The 19,354-nt window shown below is 43.0% G+C and overlaps 1 protein-coding gene across 1 annotated transcript; it reads left to right on the top strand.

The window, feature by feature from the left end:
* Positions 1-336: 336 nt before the first annotated feature.
* On the top strand, positions 337-10,531 carry tspan14 (tetraspanin 14). Its single transcript, XM_036575277.1, has 9 exons — positions 337-650; positions 2,479-2,568; positions 5,590-5,640; positions 6,327-6,473; positions 6,705-6,875; positions 7,733-7,858; positions 8,430-8,483; positions 8,578-8,691; positions 8,789-10,531. Exons 2-9 carry the CDS (start codon positions 2,488-2,490, stop codon positions 8,855-8,857), a joined length of 813 nt encoding a protein of 270 aa, XP_036431170.1. The 5' UTR covers positions 337-650; positions 2,479-2,487; the 3' UTR covers positions 8,858-10,531.
* Positions 10,532-19,354: the final 8,823 nt, after the last annotated feature.

A 19,354-nucleotide genomic window follows, 5' to 3' on the forward strand; every position in this document is an offset into this window, starting at 1 on the left:
GTTTATGATTCAGTTCACTCTGATTTATTTATTCACTGTATCAGTTTTAAATTCTCCTCAGAAGTTAAACGGTGATTAATGTGAACAGATGAACTGAGCAGTAACACTCAAACTGTAAAACATCTGCATCTGCGAACACGAGTAGAAATATTCAGAACCTCTAACCCTAACCCTGACCCTAACCCTAGATCTCCTTAATCTCTCTCTCTCCCGTCATGCCTGTATTTTAAAGTGTAAAGCGAAGATCAGTGTTTCCTTTCTGTTTCGTATCTCACACACACGTGATGTGAACGATGTAAATAATGCGGATAAAGCGAACAATCTAACAGCTGCAGCTGCGCTGTTTCCTGTCTGCCCTGCGAACACTGCCGTGTCTCTGTGCTGCTCTTTGTTGAACTCTAACTGCTGCTGTATTGAGACATTAAGGCGTGGCTCTCTTACATGAGAGGAAATCAGAGAGTCACAACACAGTTAGACGACGCTCTCAACCCGAAACTCACTTTAACCCTAATCCGAATCCTAATCCTACTCCTAATCCTAATTCTAATCCGGAGCTCCACCGCGGGAAGGTCCAGTCCAGCCCGGCTGAGTCTGTGTCTGTGTCCGGCTCAGATCCTCTCTGTTTCGGCGGCGGCAGCGCGAACTCCGCGGTGAGTGTTTGGTGTTGATGTGGGTTTAAATTTCTGTAAAACTAATTAATGTCGTGTTTTCTTTTTTTGTTTTTCTGTTTGTAGAAAAGGTCTGAAACAGACTCGTCTCTAACGAGGCTGTAGTGTGCTGCGTATTCGCCAGCTTTTAGTTCGACTTTTCTCGTTCCACCTTAAATGGTGCAGCAGTTGTTATCACGCCTGAGGTATCAGAATGTAACTAGCGCACCATTTAAGGTGGAACGGAAAATTCGAACAACTAAAGTGTTCGGCTGAAGTGAAATCGGACTCAAAGACTTTCTCTTTATCGTTCGTGTATATTCTGTGTAGTTGAGCTTTGTGAATTAATTAAATTTAATTAGATTAATGCCTGTGCAGATCAATCCTCGTTTGCTTTAGCCGTATTGAAGTTAGCTTAGCTAAGCTAAGCTAATGTTAGCTACATAAATGTTTGATTAATTTAATATTAAAAACAAAAGCCTCGTAAAGATGCAGCTGAGCGACTCAGGTTAGATGTGACTATTTGTTGTCTAAATTTGTTCGCTGATTTTATTTGCAAGTAGATTTTATTTTAAGCAGAGTTTAGTTATTTAGACAGGAAGCTAAGATAGCACTAAGCTAATGTAAACAGCGCTGACATTAGCTTCTCTTCTAGCCAGTGTTATTGAAAAGCCGAATGCTTTATTAGTCAAATGATTTGAATAAAGGCTAGTTTTAGTGTTAAAGGTCTGTAGTAATGTGGAGAAATCCTGATAAAATAATCACTCAGTGCTTTGTTAGTTTTACAGCTGGAAGTGGTCGTTATAGCCAGACTCTGTTAAATACTAATAAATGTACGTTGTTTCCCATTAGTCAGACAATGACGTACAAAATGTTATTAGATGTATATATGTATATAAAATGTTAGATGTAATATGCTTTTAAAGCTGAGTCTGATGGCCAGAATTTGAGTTCAGATTTTAGGAGGTCCTGAACATTCAGAAAGGTCACACAGGTCAGAATTAAATCAGATGAGGACGTTTATTTAATGAGAGAATGAAACAGTGTGAAAAGAGAATCAGTTAAAGCTGAAACGTCCAACGTATTTATTGTAATCTGATTAAAGAAATTCGTATCTGCATGTTGTTTCCTACAGACATACAGTGTAATTCAGCGACAATACAGTAATGTGCTTAAAGGGGAGCTCCACCGATTTTTCAAAATTACTGTATGATTAAACGGTTACAGTGTAAACAGAGTTGTTCAGAGTTGTTCAGAGGGGTTTGGTGTGAAACGCTCTGTTCTAGATAAACTTACCGAGTCAGAATTGTTCACAGTGGTGGTGATAGGAACCTGACGTCCACCTCTAAAAGCTCCCTCACAGAAAGTTCCTACATGAAATGGTTATGAATTCACTGCCTGATGACTGAGACACTGTTTTATGATAGTTTTGAGAACTTAAACTCCATTCATGGTGGAGGGATACATGCAGGGCGCTGTGAGGCAAAATAGTCCCCAAAGAAAACTTATTATTTCAGATTTTCCACTATTTTCCATCATCAACATTCCATATAAACTCAGAAGACATGTTTAGTCATGGAGAGCCCTGGTTCCTATCACCACCACTGTAAAGAATTCTGAGTCTAAGTTTCTCTACAGCAGACTACTTCATATCAGTCACTCTGAGTGACTTTGTTTACATCACAACAATGGCATCATGCAATAATATGGAATTTTGACAAATCAGTGGAGTTCCCCTTTAAATCAGATGAGGATGTTCATTTCACAAGGAGAAAAAAACAGTATTAAAAGAGATTCAATTAAAGGTGAAATCTCTGCTTTATTTTATCAGGTTTGGAAGATGCACTATTACAGATACGAGAGCGCGGAGGTGAGCTGCTGCTACAAATACCTCATGTTCAGCTACAACATCATCTTCTGGGTGAGTTATCAGCACCACGCTAAAGCCTGTCGGAGATCAATAAGCCAAAAGTATCTGTGATGCCTCGTCTGACTCCACTGACTGACTTGTCTGACTGTTCTTCTGGGTGTTGTGCTAGATGTTCTGCCAGGTGTTCTTCTGGATGTTCTGCTAGATGTTTGGATTGAGATTTCAGAAGTCTAATCTGAAACCAGAGCACTTGCTGAGGAGAAGCTGTGATCAAATGATGATTCTTGTCATACGACAAATTGAATTATTTATCTAAAAATTATTTTCATACACAGTGAAACGTTTAGCAGGTCGGTTTTGTCAGCGTGCTGTTTCTATAGTAACGGTGCTGCAGCACTGCAGTTGGTATCCAGAGTAAAGAAGTTGTGGCGTCTGTGTTTTCAGTGGTGCATCTGATGCAGTCAACCTGCTCTAATGTTCTCCTCGCTGGTCAACTGGAGTCCCTCTTGGGTTTGTCTGAATGTCTTTGTTTCAAAGAAGTGATGCTGGACCGGGTTTAAGCTGTAAGTGCTGTCGTGGTCCAGGAGTTTGTTTTGTAGCGTATAAATAAAAATCCCAACCCAAACTGTTCTGTTATTTTCTAACACAGCCCCGTTTCTCCATCGTGGTGCTCAGATAAGACTGTTCAGCTGTATACTCAGTTTAAACCAGCCTTAGTGTTTCTGCAGCTTTACGAAGGCTGTGGCTGGTCTGAATTGTTGGAACTCTGAGGTTTCACTTCCTCTGAGAGATGTTCCGACGGGGTTTGGTTTCCTGACAGACGGCTGATGTGTCAACAGGAAATAGAGGACTTAGGGGAGGTGGAGCGCGTGGTGAGATGAGCTGCTCTGAGTGCTGTTTTCCACAGAATGGAGAAGGTTTGTTCAGCAGTGCTGTCGTAATCAGCTCTGTCTGCATCATCAACACGTTCAGCAGCTCTCAGTCGTCCTTCAGAGCTCTGAGGACGTCTGTTTAATGAAAAAGAACTATCTAAGTGGCTGTGATGGCCCCAGTCGCTTGGCAAGCACCGTTAGTTTCAGCTAGAACACATGTACTTTGTTTAAGTGATTGAAATCTTCCTCTGAAATGGGACCCTCAAATAAAAAGAGCATCACTTCATTAACAGCTACCAGCGCTGCTCTGTAGACGACTCTGCCAGTCTGCAGTGACAGCAGAGGAGGGTAAAGTTCAGCTCCTCACTGCTGGGCTTTAGTTACATTTAGGGCATCATACGCCTTCAAAGAGGGGGCAATTATTTATTATCACCCACCCCTAATTCTTCAGTGATATGAAGCTGAAGTCAGATATTCACCAGATTCTTGTTAGAATTTTCACGTTCCACCTTAAATGGAACCATTTAAGGTGGAACGGGAAATTTATTTGGCTATCGAGACGTCAGAACTAAATACACAAATGACATTAAACTAAGGTAATACAATGATTATTGTAATTTTTTAACAGAGAAAATTTACATTTGTGGGTTTCTTTTGTCTCTTGTGCTCCATCTTACCGTTTTTTTTCCTTTTTTGTTTCATAACACTCTGTTTGAAGTGTCTCTGAAAAACCTCTGTTTGGAGGGTCATGTAGCCCCAGCACTTCACCCTCTATCTCAACAACAATTGGGACGAGGGGTGAAAGGTGGGCCTTGAAGTTGTTGTTGGATTCATTCAGTCGACACTATAAAGCAGATCCAGCACCTTTTCTTACAGTTTTTGATTTCCAGACAGGACTGCATGTTTGAAATCTCACTCTGTTTTCTGAACACGTCCTTTAAGGCTGTGATTTGCTAGAAAATAGTCAGAATTCAAGGCTACAAGAAACACACCTGCTGAAACCGGAGTGAGCTCTGATTTACCACAGCAGTCTGAACCTCCACATCGCCTTATTGCTCAAAATGTTTCACTATGAGTGATTTCAGTAAAATGTGTAAATAATCTGTTACTGCTTTTAAGACCCGTTTGTTAGAGCAGTTAATAACATGTTTGCACATTTCTATAACGATGTTTTAAAAGGACCGGACTGTGTATGGCGCCGGAGTCCTGTAGCTGGACCTGCTGTGATCAAGGGCTGCATGATAAATAATATTTTTACTGTTAACGCGTTATGAGTTTCCGCGATAAACGCATCGTTAGAACGGCAACAGCAGAACAGATCAGATGACCTCACACACTTGGCGGCAGAGAGCCGTCAGTACATTACAGCACAAACCGTTACAGCTGCTTCTCTGAGCTGAAGCCTGCAGTCCCACGAGTGACTAACCAACACCCAACCATCAGGCTGAACAGCCAAATACAAAACACACAGCAGCTCAGACTCTCTACCGTCTTGAACTACAGCCTGTAAAACACACAATGTTAGGGAGATGAGTAACTTCACCATTCAGCCAGACAGCCAACAACTGCCAACTGGTCACCGGTTTGATCCCCTGAGCCAACCGTATGTGACTGAAGTGCCCTTAGGCAAGACACCTAAACCCCAACTGCTCCCCGGGCACCGTGGATAGGGTTGCCCACTGCTCCGGGCAAGTGTGCTCACTGCCCCCTAGTATGTGTGTTCACTAGTGTTTATGTGGTGTTTCACTGCATGGATGGGTTAAATGCGGGGGTGAAATTTCCCCGCTGTGGGACTAATAAGGGTCACTTAACATACAGAGACCTTAAAATGTCCCCATAACTGTGGAGATTCAGTTCAGAACAGCTGCACTAAAGGGGAAATAAGCAGCACACCGGCTGCTCAGGCTCTGCTGTTTTTCTACTGGGCTACTGAAGCTGCGACCTTGCGCCCCCCAGAGTCCTTGTATTTGTATTTTGTATTTGTTTACAGATGGTTTAAAGAAAGTTAGTTAGTTTTCTGTTTACACATCCAGAAAGCTGTCTGTACTTGTAGTAATTTATCGCTTCTCATATCGTCATCGTGGTTTCCAGCAGCATTTTACATCCACATCATGCAGCCCTGCTGTGATCTCCGCTCAGGTTCTGCTGCTGGTGGTTCTGTGATGTATGATGGACTCATGACTGTGTTTTTTTTCCTCAGCTGGCCGGAGCTGCTTTTATTGCTGCTGGCTTCTGGGCGTGGAGCGAGAAGGTGAGTAGTTGTGGTTGATCAGCCATTAGTGGTCATTAGTTCGTTATATTCAGCTGTCAGGTTGGCAGACGTCTGGTGTTGCAGTGGTCTTTCTCACTGCAGCACAAATTAGACTCTTTTCAGTCAGAAGTGCTGCTAAAGATGTTAGTTTTCTATTAATGCTGGATTTTTAGATGTTTGTGTCAGTTTGTTAATTTGGGGACTAACCTGGTTGTGAAAAGGAGAACAGAATGATCATGTTGCTGTGATTTCTCTTTATATTAAGCTGAGTTACACTACACGACTATTACCCTGATTTTAGTCCCGACTCTCAGTCTGCGTCTGAGCTGATCTGCAGAGTGAACTGTTGGAGAGAGAATCGAGTCGCGTGTGAGTGTGTATACGTCAACACTGTATCAGCGCCAACAGCAGAGAAAACACCAGCAGCAGTAACATGAGTTCAGTTCACTTTAGCAACAACTTAAAAGCTGAGCAGTGTGTGATCCCTAATCATTTAGTGGGCGATCATCAATTTTTAGTCACCCAAAAATCTGCAGAAACCAGTCTGATGGTGTGAGACGCCTCGTCTGTTAGAACCTGTTAAGACTTTAAATGTTGTGCTGTGGATCTAAGGCTTCGCAGGTGACACAGGTGTAAATCTATAAAAAAAATGCGGAGGGTGAATTTTTGGGTGGGTTTCTCCGCAGGGCGTGTTGTCGGACCTGACGCAGGTGACGCGGATGCACGGCTTCGACCCCGTGTGGTTGGTCCTGGTGGTGGGTGCGGTGATGTTTGTGCTGGGGTTCGCGGGCTGCGTGGGAGCGCTCAGGGAAAACATCTGTCTCCTCAAATTTGTGAGTACGACCCTGAGAGCTGTTTCTACACCACTGTCACTGCTGAGCTCTTCCGGTGTTTTAATGTCTGAGATATTCATTAATTTTATAAAACAGTGTTTCAAATACAGGTTGAGAGCCAGATGTTTCATTAGAACATTATAAGATAAGGAACTTTTATTTTGCAACCAAGATGCCCAGTGATGACCAGTTTTCCACCACGTGACCTTGTCCTTTGACCTTTTTGTCCAGTTCTCAGGGATCATCGGATTTATCTTCTTTCTGGAGCTGACAGCGGCCGTGCTGGCCATCGTGTTCCAGGAGCCGTTAAAGGGGTGGATCAGTGAGTTCTTTCTGGCCAATGTGAAAGCCTACAGAGACGACATCGACCTGCAGAACCTCATCGACTCCCTGCAGAGGCTGGTAACGTTCTTTTCTTTCCCTATTACTATATTTGGGATTAGTTTTGATTTTGTAGCTCCTTGATGAAAAGTTCTCATTAAATGTGGAGTCAGATGATGGTGAAATGGTGTGCCTGTGTTTTTATTACAATTATAAAAGCACCTCATGTTTTGTTTGGTGTGTTTAATTTTGCAGTGGAAAAAAAAAAGATAATTTTACCACAGCAGGTTTTTCACTTTATATACACGTTAGATGAAATTTATAAAGACAGTTAAACAAACTCAGTGCTGCTGCACTTTGGCAGAAGCGCTGTTATGTTCCTGTGTTTATTTTCTGTGAGAGCTCAGCTGTGAGAAGTGAGACGCATTGTGGTAGAAAAGTGTTGTAACCGCACCGTTGGGGTTTGTCTGTGGGGTCTCTGACCAGCAGCTGTAGCGGTCATGCACACACAGAGTGCAGTTTCAAGCTTTGAGTCAGTTTTTCTGTGAACTCAGTGCCACTACAAGCATTTACTAACTTTTCCAGCGGTGACGGTCCCTTTTTGATTTGTGTAAAAATATGAAAGCATCACAGAAACGTTCAGTTTTTCCACTCAATGAAACAGGCTTGCGTAAATATGCTTTTGTATATATATTTATGTTTCAGTGATACGCAGTTGGCAGTAGCCTAGTCAGAATAAAGAAAGAGGGCCAACACTCGTTCAGCCGGCTGGGTTCTGCTGCTGGAGTCGGTTCTCCAGCATAAACAGGCTGAGCGTATCATCACTGAACCTGCCGTGTTTTCTGATGTTCACTGTTACTGGTTATGAAGTGAGAACTGTAATGACGACCTGCAGTGTTTGTGGATCATCCAGCAGTACCTTTTTAATTATTTTTCAGAACAACTGCTGCGGAGCCCAAGACCCCAATGACTGGAACATGAACGTGTACTTCAACTGTTCCCAAAGCAACCCCAGCAGAGAGAAATGCGGCGTGCCGTTCTCCTGCTGCCTCAGTGACCCGGCCGTAAGAGCCTTCAGCTGCACCACCATCACTTTACAAAAACTCTGTAGTGCCTCTATAATTCACTCTATAAGTCACTTTGTCATCATTCCATTATCACTTCGTTATCGCTTTATAATTGCTTTATAATCACTCCAACACTGTGTTGTGTTGGTTCTTAATGTTTAATGTTTTTACAATCGTTAAAACACTATAATGACTTTTACATGCGCTGAGATAAATCAGAGGAGTTTAGTTAATCAGTCTGACCGACAGTAAATCAGTTTGTCTGTTTTGTTATTTTTAAGGCTTATTGAGTTTAACTTTTCGGCATCATTTTTTTTTCTGTATTTGCTGCTGGTTTTTGGTGGAGATGTGAGTTAACCAGTTCAGACGATGAGATCACCATTCAGTTGATGAGGTAGCCGTTTAAATGGTGAGGTCACTGCGGATAGCAAGGTTGATTTAGATGGTGAGGTGTCCTTTCAGATGGTGAGGTCGCTGTTCGGATGGTGATGTAGGGATCCTCAGACTGTGTTGGTGTTCAGTAATTGTGGGTCGTTCAGTGGTACTGAAGCTGTGATTCTCTCTGCAGGACACAGTGCTGAACACTCAGTGTGGATATGATGTCAGAGCTTTAGGTTCGGTGGTAAGAGATCATGTTTTTATTTCTCAGCTCTACTTTTTTTTTGACTCCATCAGATGATCCAATTATTAAAGTTGTTTTTCTTTGTTCATAACAGGATAAATGGTCGAATACGATTTATGTTAAAGGATGCATCTCAGCTTTAGAGGAGTGGCTTCCTCGGAATATTTACATTGTGGCTGGAGTTTTTATCGTCATCTCTCTGCTGCAGGTACAGATTCTCACTAACACAGACGTTACGGTTCTGTCGTTATGATGATTATTATGCTGTAGAACTGACCTGTTCTCTCTTCCTTTTCTCTTTTTAGATGGTGGGAATCTATCTGGCCAGAACTCTGATTGGCGATATTGAAAAAGTCAAATTTAACTATTACTGAGATTCTCAGACTGTCTTCTCTGTCCTCCTCTCTGTCCTCCTCTCTGTCCTCCTCTGTGTCCTCCTTTCCGTGTTCTGTCTGTTTTTGGGAGCTGTGCCTGAATCGGAGCTGTTCTGGATGAAAGGTTGCTTTCCTTCTTCTGGAAACTTCTATATGTGCCTTTTCCTTTCTCAGGTTCTTTATAAAAACTCTCTTCGTCTCTCAGGGCTTCTCTCTTTTTCCCATCTGGATTATAGTTTTTGTCCTTTTTTATTGATGGGACCATCGTTAATCCATCACTGTGAACAGTGGCTGAACTTCATGAAGAATGAGTCAATGATTTCATGTTTATATCTGCAGGTTTTCCCCTTTAAAAACAGAGCATCTTCAGAGAATTAGCGTGTTTGTGTTTAGTTTGACAGAAGTGTTACCTCATTCTTACTGTGTTGGTTTAGGGGTGGGTTTTATTTGAGCTGTTTAGGATGAGTAAATTTCTCTTGATATCTGCTCAGTGACTGATGAGCTTTCAGTCTGCAGTCAGAGCCCAACACAAATAGAGCCTACAGATCAGAACTGAGGTTTGTTTTTATATTTTTTTATAAAATTAAGGGATTTTTTTCAGTGTGAGTCACAGTAGGGTGTGTTGTGAGTTATGAAGGTTACGTGATATGTTGATCAGGCAGACCAGCTGAACTAAGGACTTCATAAAGAAAGACATTTCATAAAGTACATTATAATCATAAACACTGATTGTGATGAACTCTCTGTTTCACCTGTTTATCAGTTTGTTGGATCATTTGTGGTGAAATTTCAGATTGTTTTGCTTTAAATTTATTTGTTTCTATCAGAAAAGCCTTTAAAGTTTGGCTGTAAAAGTTACACTGGAGGGTTAGAGAACCACACACACACACACACACACACACACACACACACACACACACACACACACTCACTCCAGAATGTGACTGATAAGAGTTCTTCAGTGTAAATGAGTGAAGCTCTGAGTGATGAACTGAACTGAACTGAACTGAACTGAACTGAACTATCTGAATTTTACTGAAAACGTTTTTCTGGTCAGATCGTCCATCAAACTGCCGGAGAATCTCCAGTCATGTTCAGTGTTCAGTCAGTTCTGCTGTTGAGGCTCAACACAGCCTCAACACAGAAAACACTTTCTTCACTTTTCACATCTTTATTACCTCCAGTTTTCTACTTTCTCTTCAGCCTGTCGTGCCTTTACAGGCCTGCAGATTTGTGTGCGTGTGCGTGTGTGCGTGTGCGTGTGCACGTGTGTGCGTGTGTGTGTGTGTGTAGCTTATCTTAACACTGTTTCGCTGCAGAAAGAAGGGTGTGTTTTTACGGTGTGCATGCAGTCCAACCCAAAACACACTCTAGTCTTCCTTTTATTTTTCTAAAGAGGAATGTATGTTTTAAAGATGTTCAGTCAGAAAAAGAGCCTGTAAATAAATCCAATAAAGGAAAGTTTTAATCCAAAGAAATAACACAGTGTAAATCAGCATATCTAACTCTTTCTGTGCCATGTTTAGGAATGTTACGCTGCCTGTAAGTCGCTGTAAGAACCTTTTCTTTATCTGTTTGTATTTTCACTGGCCGATAGTTTTATAAAGAATAATTGAACTTTTCTGAATTTTACTCTTTTTATATGTTAATAAAAATATTTGGAGTTTGCTGTTATTTGTTGTTGTATTTTGTTTTTAATCTGGTCTTGCTGTGTTTTTGTCCAGATATTTTTAACCTTTCACAGGATGGAATAAGTGTATTGTGGAGCGCGGATACTAATATTTCAGTAAAATAAATTTATATAATAGAATAGATTTAAAGTGAGTGGACTGTCGATGTTTTGTCTCCATCTTGTGGCCAAAAAATTGTACTGCAGAACTTAAAAGGCCAGGTTTTTCTGTGCACGCTACAGTTCAGCGCGCGCAGCTGGCAGTAATTTGTGGCTGATTTACTGTGACCTGCAGCGCCAGCTGAACATGACGTAACCTCGTTTGAACGTAAACTGACAAGTTCAGGTTTACAAGCTACTAGAATTTAACCAGATTCACCAACTAACACGATTTCAGCGTAGATTGAAGTCATGACTGACTCACTGTAGCCGGTTTAAGTTCAGCTATTAGAATAAGTTATACCGGCTGGTCGATTTGATTGACGGGAAAACGTCTCGTTTGCGTCGTAAAGCAGTTGTGCAGAACAGATTAGACAGATTTTCATCGATCAGAGACAGAAAAGATCACAGAGCTGCAGATTCACACGACACGGGCAGGAGCCCCGAGTCCCGCTGTGTCACTGAGAGGCTTCTCTGCAGGGTCGTTCAGAATCCAGGTGGGCGGCTCTGTTAAAGTACGCAGGTGAACCGCGTGCAGAGCAATGGACCCTTTTCATAAAGAGTCGCGATCACTTCCGGTTTTAGCGTTAGCGGGGTAAAACTCACTTCCGCTCCATAAAACTACTGCAGAGGCGACGAGAAAGTGTTACAGTGGTGAACTTTAATGCCCAAAGGCTGAGCTACAGCAGGCATATGTTAGTTTTCCTGCACTGTCGTGACAAACAGCGGGAATAAAGAGTGGAAGCTCTGATTTAACTGTAAACAGCTAAAATGCTGAATGTGTGGTTTAGCCCTGTTTGCTGCTGCTGCAGCTGCTCACATCAACAGCCTCTGTGTCTTTGTACAACACGCCAGCGATTTCTGTAATATTTCAACAGAAAGAAGATCTTTTATATGTGGTGTGAATTTGGTAGATGTTGTTTAGATGTAGCTAGTTAGCTACGCTAGAAGCCATTTCTTACAGTAGCTGTATTCCCAAACAAGGAAGCTAGCTTTCATTAGCTGCTGCGCCAGCATGTCAGCGACTTCTCTAATATTATAAACGCAAACCAAAACATCCACCTTTCACTGCTCAATCAACAATGCCTCTCCTGGCTAACTCGTATCTTAGCATTGTGGTTATGCAGCGACGTTTTGATTTCCATTTTCTGACAAAGCCAGGTAGTTGTTTGAGATCTGAAAGAGCCCCGTAAGGTTTCTGACATAATGTCCAGCTAACGTCAGCTGTTTGTACCAAGCTGATCGTGTAAGAATCATTTCGTTGACGGTTTTTTGCCTCATTAGCTTTTTAAAGATGAGTACAAATGTAATGCAGGGTTTGCAAATCAGACACGCGGATAAAAGTTAATCCGGAAGATTTATTCTGACGGGAGTAAACAGGGTTAACACCAGACCAGGCCAATAACCAGAACAAGCAGACGAAATACAGGGGCATAGGCGAAAGCGAAGTCGAAAAAACAGGCGAGGGTCGTAACCAGAAATAGCACATAAACCAAAACAACAAAGCCAAGACAGAGACGAGAATCGAAAACGAAAAAACAAGCGAGGTCAAACACGGAGTAGCAATCAGAAAAACAAACGGCTCGGTATGCACAGACTAGGTAAGGGCAATACTTCGCAAAGATACGTTTCAAACAAACTGGTATAAATACAGAGTACAACAGGTGATGATGATTAGTATTCCGGTGACTGTGATCTGTTAGGTGGTTGGTGATTGGTTGGAAGAGTCTCGTGACTGACTGAAGGATTCTGGGAAGTGGAGTTCTTGGTGGTCTGGGAGTCCGGCTGAGAACCAGGAAGCGTGACAACAAAATTAGCTGGTGATGCAGAAAAGCTGCTTTATGTTAGTCGGGCAATCTAGTTTGGGATAATAGCTACTGTTAGCTGTAGCTTCTAGCCAGCATAGCCAGCTTATTATAAACAAAATCTATCAAATTAACACTACACATAAAAGTTCTTCGTTCTGTTGAAATATTACAGAAATCGCTCGCGTGTTGTAGAAAGACACAGACTGCTTGAAGTGATTCAGCTGCAGCCGACTGCAGTTAAAACAAGGCTGTCACACATTTTAGCTCTGTTTACAGTTAAATCAGTGCTTCCATCCACTTCTTATTCCCGCTGTTTGTCACAACAGTGCAGGAAAAAATGAAATATAGCTGCTGTAGCTCAGTGTTTGAGCATTGAAGTTCACAACTATAACATTTTCTCATCGCCTCTGCAGTAGTTATATGGAGCGGAAGTGAGTCTTACCCCACTAACGCTTAAACCAGAAGTAACCACGACTCTTTGTAAGAAAAGGGCCCATAAGAGCAGCTCCAACAGTGCTCAGGCTGTTTGACCTTTTTAAAATATAATAGCTAACAGTAGCGTTTTGTCATTCAGCAGATTCAAATAGTGATTACGTTAGTGCAACTGAAATTCTGTGTGATGCTTGTTTTAAACTAACTACTGTCAAAGTTGTTTTTGGGATGGACTTTTCACCCCAACTTGCCATCAAGCTTAGGTTCAGCTGCTGCAACTGGCTGCTGCTCTTTAAATGACGTCACCCAGGAGGCTCATTGAGGACAGTAACGCTGAAACTCTGATCACCCACAGCAAGTTTACAGCAGCTGAAGACAAATAGGAAGTTAAAGTTCTAGAAATATTCTGACTCTGAAACTCAGCTGATGAAAGAGTAGCAGTGAAGACATAATAAATTAATTAATTAATTCACTTGTTCATTTCAAGGCACTTATCCACCTGGGTCACGGGGGGTGCCTATTCCAGCAGTCACTGGGTGGAGGGCAGGAAACATCCTGGACAGGCTGCGAGTCCATCACCCCAAAAAATTGTAGATTTTTGTTATTTAGAGTGAAGTCATAAACAGTGTTGTAAGTGCTGCTGAGGTGATGGTCACAGCGTGGGGGGCTGAGCTGGTCTGGGGTCAGTGTTCCAGAGCTCCTTAAACACTTTAACTCAAACTGAGTAATTGTATTCTTCATAGATTAACACTTTCTCAGTATAATGACTTGTGTTCTGGAATATAGTAGTTATCAAGACCAGTTTCTGATATGCTGTGGTGAAATAACGAGTTAGTACGTTAAAAAAAAGTGATTTTTTTTGGGTTAATGTTAATTTTGTTGACAGTAAGCCATTTAGAGATGCTGAGTGAGGGTTTTGTTCTCCTTCGTCTACCTGGCAGGACTATGTTCTGTAGTTAGATGTCTTGAGAACACAAGCTGAGAATCACTTAGAGCCAATCTGTGTGTTTTTTAAGTTTAGGTTTAGGGCTAAGGTTAGGTTTAGGGTTAAGGTTAGGTATTAGGGTTTAGGGTTAGGTTTAGGGCTAAGGCTAGGGTTAGGTATTAGTGTTTAGGGTTAGGTTTAGGGCTAAGGCTAGGGTTAGGTATTAGGGTTTAGGGTTAGGTTTAGGGCTAAGGTTAGGTTTAGGGCTAAGGTTAGGGTTAAGGTTAGGTATTAGGGTTAGGGTTAGGGTTAGGGGAACATACAATGACTTCCCCCATCAACGGTCATCAGACATAAAAAACCAGGACCCAGGTCTCTAGGCACCCCAGGGGCGCGAGCCAGCTGCGAACGGATCGCTGCCTCCCGAAGGTTAGGTTTAGGGCTAAGGCTAGGGTTAAGGTTAGGTATTAGGGTTAGGTTTAGGGCTAGGATTAGGGTTAAGGTTAGGTTTAGGGCTAAGGTTAGGTTTAGGTTTTAGGGTTAAGGTTAGGTTTAGGGCTAGGGTTAGGGTTAGGGTCAGGGTCAGGGTTAGGTTAGGTTAGGGTTAGGGTTAGGGTTAGGGTTAGGGTTAGGTTAGGGTTAGGGTTAGGGTTAGGGTTAGGGTTAGGTTAGGGGAACATACAATGACTTCCCCCATCAACTGTCATCAGACAATTGTGGTTGGATAGGAAGATCAAGGGTAATGCACGGGCCGCCGCTTGTTAAGCAATGCCATCGGGCCTTCCAGTCCCTCTGTCCAGGAGTAAATTTCCTTTTATTTATTAATTTATTGGAAAATTGTTGCAAGTTGACATAGTTGCATTAGGTTTGTATTTATGTTTGATTCTTCCAACTGGATCGCAAGGCAAAGAACAAAGAGGTGAAGAGAGGGATGCGCCACTAGACTGAGCAGGGCACCCTCAAGACCTGGCTTGGCCTATGTTTTTCACCTATTCATTCTCCTTCCCACGACCGCAAGTCAGAGAACGAACAGGTGTGGTAGAGTAGATTAATGAATTTTAGGAATTTTAGGACACATCATCAGTAGTGTACCCCAGAGTCATCAGGTGTTTCGGCCTTTAAACACTATACACCCTCATCTGAGGCGGCCAGCCATAGGTTGATCAAGCCCAGGCTTGTGTCCCATGCCCAAATCAGTTATTTATTTTTAAAGTATTATATTGTATAAAAGCTAATGCAGTGTGTTTTTTATAGATAAATGCTGTTGTATTTTTAAGAACGCTATTTTTAGCCTTTTTTGCTTTTTACAAAGTTGGATTTTTTATTGTTAACTGTGGTGTGTGTGCTGATAGAAGACTGGGCGCTCATTTAAGATCTGTTTGCCCCAGACCACCTTCCCTGCGTGCTGTCCTAGTGGACCCAGAGAGGCTGAATACTTACCCCTTGCCCAACTGACCCTTCGTTAACACCGCTAGGTTGCCCAGGTCAGCCAGACAAGGTCTGAGAATTTGGGCCTATCCCAGTTAGTCTCCCCGAGCGGCGGGTAGAAAACCAGGACCGGAAACCGTGCCCCAACCACCCGTTGCCAGGTGGCTGACTCCAAGACCCGGGAAGGTAGGTCCCGTGCAATACGTCACCTCCCAGACAGTCTTGGGCGGAGGTCCAAGCCGGCGGATAGCTTTCCTTCGAATTCCAGGCCGGTGTGGTCCAACGCTGAAATATTTCCGGAAAGATACCAAGCTTCTACCGCTTTGGATCCCCTATTTGGGGTTGTACACCAATGGCGGACTGGTCCCTCCACCGTTTAGGTGCAGGGATTCGTCAAGCTTCTACCAGAGGCGCTCACCCCATCTATCAGCGTTGTGGTTTTCTGGGGGATTTGGATCTTGGCTGTGGTAAAATCCATCGCGGTGAACTCTTGTATTTTTATGTTGTAGAATTGTTCTTCAGAGTACCAGCTTTTATTAGCAAAAAACCCCGTGTCCGTAAATGGCATCGTTTTGGAGTTATTAGCATTTGAAGATTTGGTTTTGTGACCATTTGCATATTGGGAAGACTCCCAGCATTCCTTGAGAATCTACCATCATCTAGACTTTTGTTCATTTTGGTGTGGTTCCTGGTTTTGTTGGCTTATTTGATATAATGGCTCCCTATGACAGGGAGTCACTCGCACCATTCTCCCCCAAGGGACGAATAGTGGGCTCCAAATTTGGGCTTGTAGTCCCAAGTTATAGTTTGGAGTCCACCCCTGGTTAAGGTGGGGGGCCCCGTTGTTTGGCCCCCAACCACAGATTGGGTGGGGGGGGAGAGAGTTAGGGTAGAGGTTTGGTTTAGGCCCTAGGTTATCTTTGGGGGTTTTAGAGTTAGGGCTAGTGCTGTACTTAGGCTTAAGATCAGGTTCAGGCCCAAGGTAGACTTATGGTTAGGCTTGGGTTAGGGTTAGGCCAGAGGTTTGGTTTAGGCCCTAGGTTCTGTTTGGGGCCTTAGGGTTAGGGCCAATGCTATGCTTAGGCTTAAGGCCATAAGGTTAGGTTTAGGGCTAAGGTTAGGGTTAGGGTTTAGGGTTAGGTTTAGGGCTAAGTATAGGGTTAAGGTTAGGTTTAGGGCTAAGGTTAGGGTTAGGTCTTAGGGTTTAGGGTTAGGTTTAGGGCTAGGGTTAGGGTTAGGTTAGGTTTAGGGTTAGGGTTAGGGTTAGGGTTAGGGTTAGGGTTAGGGTTAGGGTTAGGGTTAGGGTTAGGGTTAGGGTTAGGTTAGGGGAACATACAATGACTTCCCCCATCAACTGTCATCAGACAATTGTGGTTGGATAGGAAGATCAAGGGTAATGCACGGGCCGCCGCTTGTTAAGCAATGCCATCGGGCCTTCCAGTCCCTCTGTCTGGGAGTGAATCTCCTTTTATTTATTTGTTTATTTGAAAATTGTTCCTAGTAGATGCAGTTATATTTAATTTTTCCAACCGCACTGCAAGGCAAAGAACAAACAGGTAGAGCTAAGGTTAGGTTTAGGGCTAAGGTTAGGGTTAAGGTTAGGTATTAGGGTAGGGGTTAGGATTAGGGTTAATCTTAGCCCTAACCCTAACCCCTAACCCTAATCCTAACCCCTACCCCTAATACCTAACCTTAACCCTAACCTTAGCCCTAAACCTAACCTTAGCTCTAAACCTAACCCTAACCTTAACCCTAATCCTAGCCCTAAACCTAACCTTAGCCCTTTAGGTGCAGGGATTCGTCAAGCTTCTACCAGAGGCGCTCACCCCATCTATCAGCGTTGTGGTTTTCTGGGGGATTTGGATCTTGGCTGTGGTAAAATCCATCGCGGTGAACTCTTGTATTTTTATGTTGTAGATTGTTCTTCAGAGTACCAGCTTTTATTAGCAAAAAACCCCGTGTCCGTAAATGGCATCGTTTTGGAGTTATTAGCATTTGAAGATTTGGTTTTGTGACCATTTGCATATTGGGAAGACTCCCAGCATTCCTTGAGAATCTACCATCATCTAGACTTTTGTTCATTTTGGTGTGGTTCCTGGTTTTGTTGGCTTATTTGATATAATGGCTCCCTATGACAGGGAGTCACTCGCACCATTCTCCCCCAAGGGACGAATAGTGGGCTCCAAATTTGGGCTTGTAGTCCCAAGTTATAGTTTGGAGTCCACCCCTGGTTAAGGTGGGGGGCCCCGTTGTTTGGCCCCCAACCACAGATTGGGTGGGGGGGGGAGAGAGTTAGGGTAGAGGTTTGGTTTAGGCCCTAGGTTATCTTTGGGGGTTTTAGAGTTAGGGCTAGTGCTGTACTTAGGCTTAAGATCAGGTTCAGGCCCAAGGTAGGCTTATGGTTAGGCTTGGGTTAGGGTTAGGCCAGAGGTTTGGTTTAGGCCCTAGGTTCTGTTTGGGGCCTTAGGGTTAGGGCCAATGCTATGCTTAGGCTTAAGGCCATAAGGTTAGGTTTAGGGCTAAGGTTAGGGTTAGGGTTTAGGGTTAGGTTTAGGGCTAAGTATAGGGTTAAGGTTAGGTTTAGGGCTAAGGCTAGGGTTAGGTATTAGGGTTTAGGGTTAGGTTTAGGGCTAGGGTTAGGGTTAAGGTTAGGTATTAGGGTTAGGTTTAGGGCTAGGATTAGGGTTAAGGTTAGGTATTAGGGTTAGGTTTAGGGCTAGGATTAGGGTTAAGGTTAGGTATTAGGGTTAGGTTTAGGGCTAGGATTAGGGTTAAGGTTAGGTTTAGGGCTAAGGTTAGGTTTAGGTTTTAGGGTTAAGGTTAGGTTTAGGGCTAAGGTTAGGTTTAGGGTTAAGTTTAGGGCTAGGATTAGGGTTAAGGTTAGGTTTAGGGTTCAAGGTTAGGTTTAGGGCTAAGGTTAGGCTTGGGTTAGGGTTAGGCCAGAGGTTTGGTTTAGGCCCTAGGTTCTGTTTGGGGCCTTAGGGTTAGGGCCAATGCTATGCTTAGGCTTAAGGCTAAGGTTAGGGTTAGGGCTAGGGTTAGGGTTAGGTATTAGGGTTTAGGGTTAGGTTTAGGGCTAAGTATAGGGTTAAGGTTAGGTTAGGGTTAGGGTTAGGGTTTAGGGTTAGGGTTAGGGTTAGGGTTAGGGTTAGGGTTAGGGTTAGGGTTAGGGTTAGGGTTAGGGTTAGGGTTAGGGGAACATACAATGACTTCCCCCATCAACTGTCATCAGACAATTGTGGTTGGATAGGAAGATCAAGGGTAATGCACGGGCCGCCGCTTGTTAAGCAATGCCATCGGGCCTTCCAGTCCCTCTGTCCAGGGAGTAAATTTCCTTTTATTTATTTGATTTATTGGAAAATTGTTGCTAGTTGACAGTGCATTAGGTTTATATTTATATTTTGATTCTTCCAACTGCATCGCAAGGCAAAGAACAAAGAGGTGAAGAGAGGGATGCGCCACTAGACTGAGCAGGGCACCCTCAAGACCTGGCTTGGCCTATGTTTTTCACCTATTCATTCTCCTTCCCCACGACACAGCAAGTCAGAGAACGAACAGGTGTGGTAGAGTAGTTAATGAATTTTAGGAATTTTAGGACACATCATCAGTAGTGTACCTCAGAGTTATCAGGTGTTTTGGCCTTTAAACCCTATATTTATTTGTTTATTTGAAAATTGTTCCTAGTAGATGCAGTTATATTTAATTTTTCCAACCGCACTGCAAGGCAAAGAACAAACAGGCGAAGAGAGGAGTGCACCACTAGACTGAGCAGGGCACCCTCAAGGCCTGGCTTGGCCTATGTTTTTCACCTATTCGCTCTCCTCCCCACAACAGCAAGTCAGAGAATGAACAGGTGTGATATAGTAGGTTAATCAATTTTAGGACACATCATCAGTAGTGTACCTCAGAGTCATCGGGTGTTTCGGCCTTTAAACGCTATACACCCTCATCCGAGGCGGCCAGCCATAGGTTGATCAAGCCCAGGCTTGTGTCCCATGTTCAATTCAATAATTTATTTTTAAGGTATTTTTATGTCTTATATAATATAAAAGCTAAATATTTTGGGGTTGGTTTTA

Source organism: Colossoma macropomum, unplaced genomic scaffold (assembly GCF_904425465.1).
Source record: "Colossoma macropomum unplaced genomic scaffold, Colossoma_macropomum, whole genome shotgun sequence".
Lineage (NCBI taxonomy): Eukaryota > Metazoa > Chordata > Actinopteri > Characiformes > Serrasalmidae > Colossoma > Colossoma macropomum.